The sequence below is a fragment of the Salmo trutta genome, chromosome 30 (assembly GCF_901001165.1).
Source record: "Salmo trutta chromosome 30, fSalTru1.1, whole genome shotgun sequence".
In the NCBI taxonomy this organism is placed as follows: domain Eukaryota; kingdom Metazoa; phylum Chordata; class Actinopteri; order Salmoniformes; family Salmonidae; genus Salmo; species Salmo trutta.
Window position 1 is genome coordinate 36,332,102 of NC_042986.1, and position 5,842 is coordinate 36,337,943.

At 41.3% G+C, this 5,842-nt stretch overlaps 1 protein-coding gene across 1 annotated transcript; it reads left to right on the forward strand.

Moving 5' to 3' along the window:
• Positions 1–289: 289 nt before the first annotated feature.
• On the forward strand, positions 290–3,720 carry LOC115168587 (serine/threonine-protein kinase pim-1-like). Its single transcript, XM_029723989.1, is given in 7 exon segments — positions 290–698; positions 926–1,032; positions 1,163–1,213; positions 1,327–1,693; positions 2,076–2,252; positions 2,361–2,461; positions 2,463–3,720. Coding segments are annotated over 7 exon segments (987 nt in total). The 5' UTR covers positions 290–616; the 3' UTR covers positions 2,565–3,720.
• Positions 3,721–5,842: the final 2,122 nt, after the last annotated feature.

Sequence of the window (5,842 nt, forward strand, 5' to 3'; positions counted from 1 at the left end):
CTACATCTCGCATGCAAGGAGAGGGGGTAGTTTGCCCAAGTAGATATTGTATTTGTAATTCCTTCCGAAGTGCAGTAAAAAAAAAAAAAAAAGTGTCTTTATTTTGGCGCGTTTTAATTCCCGCCACGTCTAGTCTAGCCGGTTAGGCTGTTCTTTATTTTAATTCTGTGATTGACGTGTGTTTGGATAGTCTATAATAATTACCATTGGTGGAGAATGACTGGTGGGCGGAGAAAAGAATGACGTTCGACCTTGTGGCTACTCCCATTTACTATAGATATATATTTGTCCTTCCGCTGCCCTTACTCAAATTCAACGAGCCGGTGTCTTAGCGACGCAACGCACTAGGAGCTGGTTTTCTTTTAATTTTACTCACTGTTTACAACTATTGAGGTTGTTATTAATAGTCATTTTTATCATTGGGCTAGTCGTTATTTCAACTCACTGGATACCGAAGCATTTATGGTCAAGGATCAAATACGAGTGGTTCACGGGATCCGGATTAGAGAGCATTCCTGACGCATTTTTTTTCCCTAGCTACAACAACGTGGATCACACGCCCGATACCACGACGGAATATTTGTAGAATAAATCACACATTTTGTGGATTACAGGAATGCTGCTGTCGAAATTAAACTCATTCGCTCATATCTCCACCGTTGATATGCCGGCGAAAATCCAGCTTCAAATTCACCAAGGTTAGATTAAGCTTTTGTTGTTCTCTTGTAGCTAGTTAGCTAGCTAACGTTAAATGTTAGCTTGCTAACTAGACGCTATATCTAGCTGGGCTCGCAATAACGTTATTGTATTTTTTTTTTATGAATCGTTTTCCTATTCTGTTATTTCGATGCTTTGCATTCACCCATTGTGACATTACATTAGGCTGAAGCTTTGTGTTTAACCGTATGTTGTTGTGTATTTCCAGGGAAGGAGAGGGAACCATTTGATAAGGTTTACCAGGTCGGCGCTGTGCTGGGAAGTGGCGGTTTCGGCACCGTGTATTCAGGCACAAGGATTTCAGACGGAGCGCTGGTTAGTATTGTTTTCCCTTTCGCATTCTTTGAAAATATTGAACGTGTTTTATACATCCAATTCCGTTACTCGATGCGGTTTTTGCATGTTTTCTCGTGTAATTTCATGTTAGATGTTTTCTTTCACACAGGTTGCTGTCAAACATGTGGCCAAGGAACGGGTCTCGGACTGGGGAGAGTTGGTAAGGATGCTTTTGGTTGTGTATTTTTAGCTAGTTTAACCAAAGCGATAGTTGTTAAACATATGTTGTACTATTGTCTCCAGAAATTAAATATATTTCTATTTTATTTTCAGCCCAATGGCTCTCGTGTCCCTATGGAGATTCTACTCTTGAAGAAAGTTGGAAATGGAGCTCGGGGGGTAATAAAAATGCTGGACTGGTACGAGCGACCTGACAGCTTTATTATTGTCATGGAACGACCGGAGAACGGCAAGGACCTCTTTGATTTCATCACTGAGAAGGGAGCCTTACCAGAGGAGCTGGCAAAAAACTTTTTCCTTCAGGTTCTTGAAGCTGTGCGACACTGCCACAACTGTGGGGTTGTACACAGGGACATCAAGGACGAAAATATCCTCATCGATCTTCGGACGGGCGAAGTTCATCTTATTGACTTTGGATCCGGGGCATTGCTCAAAGACACTGTTTACACCGACTTCGACGGTAAGCGTACCAGTTGATAGACTTTAACCGTATCCCGTTTTAGTGGGATAATTGAATGTGTTGCTTTGAGCGCCACCCTTTGGAGGAAAAGTTTATTTTTACAACTCAAAGTTTGTAAACATTGTCACCTGACTCCTCCCACACACACCTGTCATGCTCACTGTCACCTGGCCCCAATAGGAGGTGCAACTATTGTTTAATATTTTAATCCATAATATCACCATTTATTAAATGTTTTCACAATCTTTTATTTTTGTACTTGTCTATTTTGAACAGATTCTATTGCATGTGTTCCTAGTTAAATAAAGGTGAAATAAAACATCTATTCAAAGAAATAGACAGCTCATTGAATCTAACTCATTCTTATTCTTTATATCCACAGGCACTAGAGTGTACAGTCCACCAGAATGGATCAAATACCATCGGTACCATGGGCGGTCAGCCACAGTTTGGTCTCTGGGTGTCCTGCTGTATGACATGGTGTGTGGAGATATCCCCTTCGAGCAGGACGAGGAGATTGTACGAGGCCAGGTGCTCTTCAGACGAAGAATCTCCACAGGTGAGCCCAAATAACTTAAAGAAAACTTCAAACCTAAACCAGTGGAATGTTAGTCATTGTGTGTCCAGTCTAAGAACTGACTGACCATTATCCCCATTGTTCTTCCAGAGTGCCAGCAGTTGATCAAGTTGTGCCTGTCCCTGAGACCTGCTGAGAGGCCATCGTTTGAGGACATCATCAATCACCCGTGGATGCAGAGCACAGTGTCCTCTGCAGAGCAACGAGATCAGACTGCACAGCATCAGCCCTGAGCCTACTGCCTTCACCACTGTGGTGGCCCAGGGACTGCATGGCTGCGCTGACAGAGACTAGTGGTACACCCAGAGGACTGATGTGGCTGTACACTGAAAATCAACATATATTATACAGAAGGAAGTTACAGATGACTTTTGTTAAATCTCTCTCCCTCTTTCTCTTGTGGCCAGACCACACCTGTTCACGCAGCTTTTGGACTTCCATGAAAACCAAAGTCCTTAATGGCTATTTGTAATAGCGAATGCTATTCTCACCCGTACGAAGGACTTGCTCTATAATATTGGCTGTGGTGTGAGACTATGTTCACCAGAAAAAGAGTCCATCCCTACCCATGTGATTGTTCTGCTGAAGGCAAGAACAAGTGGACAGGCTTTGTTACATAACTAGCTACCAACCAGCCACTGTATTCTGTTCTTGCTCACTGATGAGTGGGAGTCGGCGGAAGCGAATCTAAACGCCTTTGGTGTGAGTCAGATTGTTGAGACCCTGGAAATACTTGAATAAAATAATACTTTACAAGGCTTTATTTCCTATCTCATAGGCATAGATCGGTAAAGCCTATGCCATATTCCAATGTCAACGGCAACAAGACAACCTCATATGGTGCAAACAATAACCTGAAAACTTACCTCACTTTCCTGCATCCACCTCTGAGCTTTTAACTCCTGTCCACACAGCTACCACTCATCCAGATGTTAATGCACACTGAAATGCAAAGCACCACACTGTAACACTAAATGTCCTGCTCTTTTGTTTGTGTAAACATGTATGTGTCTTTCGCATAACAGGCTAGCATTGAGGCCATTGTGAATAATATTTATTTGTGGTTTTTCTTTCACTCGAGCTACGTGGAATTATTTATTAATTTAAAGAGAATTTTGGCTGTATATTTCATTCCACGGTTATTGAAGGGCCCACAGATTATTTAAATGTATTTTGACCATATTTATGGTTTAAAATCTTCTGAGCAGACGTGTGTGTGTGTATATGTGTAAATAACCTTCAAAGCACTTCCATTTTAATGTAACATTGAACGTCTACTGATAACATTTTTTGTTACTGTATTTGTCTGATGTGGATGAAATGACTGTTACATGCATCAACTTGTTTTTACCTCTAGTTGTATGATTGCGGCTTGTTTAGTTTTTTCATCCAAATTGTAAATTGTTAAAATATTTTTATACGTTTTTCAATAAATGTTTTTTTACCTTGACTTTTGTCTCACTGGTTTTATTTCCAATAGATCCTTTCTACCATGAGCCTGGGAAGTCAAATCCAAACACAAGCTAGGGAATAACTTAAAATCATATTTCACATTTGTATTAGATTGACATGAATGAATAGCAATAGAAGTTGCCACCACCAAGCACTTGCTCAAGAGTTGACATAGCTCAACTCTCATGTGTAAGCAGAAGGGGGTATAGATCATTACCATATGGCAAAGTTGACAGGGAGACATGGTCCAGATTACATTGCAATCTTTTGGTAAGACCAGCTAATAAACTTTGATTATGCTCTTATAGGTTTATCTAGAAAGCAGGGAACGTTTAATAAAAGGTGATTACACCGCGGGGATCCTGACCTCAGTCTGCAAATCTGTTGGTGTCAGAACCTTCCTCTTATCATCTCAGAAGGCAAAGTAGCTGATATTCTAAAGTTCTAGTAGTCTACAGCTGTAGTGTTTGTACAACAATAGAGACAACCTAAAGATAGACAAAATGTGTGACAAAATGGTCTGCTTGTTTAGCATGTATTCAAATACAAATAGCAAGGCTTGCGCTCATCTTACTTCCTTGAGCAGAGATGGCTCAGCATGTGGTCCTCTTCCCAGCTGCCCTGTCCTCTCGCCAGGCCCCAGCTTGGCCAACCTGCCCCCTCCTCTCTCCCCAGACCCCAGCTTGGCCAACCTGGCCCCTCTTCTCTCGCCAGGCCCCAGCTTGGCTAACCTACACACTCCTCTCCCCAGGCCCCAGCTTGGCCAACCTGCCCCCTCTTCTCTCACCAGGACACACCCGCCATGGGGTTCATGGTCCCCAAGCCTCTAATCCTCTGCCTATTTTTGCTCACTATACCTGATTGGCTTTATATATGGCTCAGTATGTGTCCAGAGCCCATAGAGAGGACCTCTATGACCATGTGGGCTGTTTATTACTGTAAATACTCACTGTACTGTGGCTGGGTATTACTGGAACACTGTACTATGGCTAGGTATTACTGGAACACTGTACTCTGGCTGGGTATTAAATCAAATCAAATTTTATTGGTCACATACACATGGTTAGCAGATGTTAATGTGAGTGTAGCGAAATGCTTGTGCAGTAATATCTAACAAGTAATCTAACAATTTCACAACAACTACCTTATACACACAAGTGTAAAGGAATGAATAAGAATATGTACATATTAATATATGGATGAGCGATGGCCGAACGGCATAGGCACGATGCAGTAGATGGTATAGAGTACAGTATATACATATGAGATGAGTAATGTAGGGTATGTAAACATTATATCAAGTGCCATTGTTTAAAGTTACTAGTGACACATTTATTACATCCCATTTTTAATTATTAAAGTGGCTAGAGATTTGAGTCAGTATGTTGGCAGCAGCCTCTCTGTGTTAGTGATGGCTGTTTAACAGTCTGATGGCCTTGAGATAGAAGCTGTTTTTCAGTCTCTCGGTTCCAGCTTTGATGCACCTGTACTGACCTCGCCTTCTGGATGATAGCGGTGTGAACAGGCAAAATATTGACACTGGGCCCAATTTGGATATTTTCACTTAGGGGTGTACTCACTTTTGTTGCCAGCGGTTTAGACATTAATGGCTGTGTGTTGTGTTATTTTGAGGGGACAGCAAATTTACACTTATACAAGCTGTACACTCACTACTTTACATTGTAGCAGAGTGTTATTTCTTCAGTGTTGTCACATGAAAAGATATACTCAAATATTTACAAAAATGTGAGGGGTGTACTCACTTTTGTGAGATACTGTACATACCACTGACATATTTCTCAACACCAGTCTAATCATATCTCAGTATATTTCTCAACACCAGTGTAATCATATCTCAATATATTTCTCAACACCAGTCTAATCATATCTCAGTATATTTCTCAACACCAGTCTAATCATATCTCAGTATATTTCTCAACACCAGTCTAATCATATCTCTGAAACCTTTAATCTTGCCACCATTTTTGTCTTGTCCCATATGTGCTGCTATCTGCCTTGTGTTTTTGACAGGACTCAGTCAATGAAGTAGCCTTCTCATTCCCTGAACTGAGGAAGGGAAAATCATGAGTCAAATAAGGCTGTTGTATGTGCATGGGTGG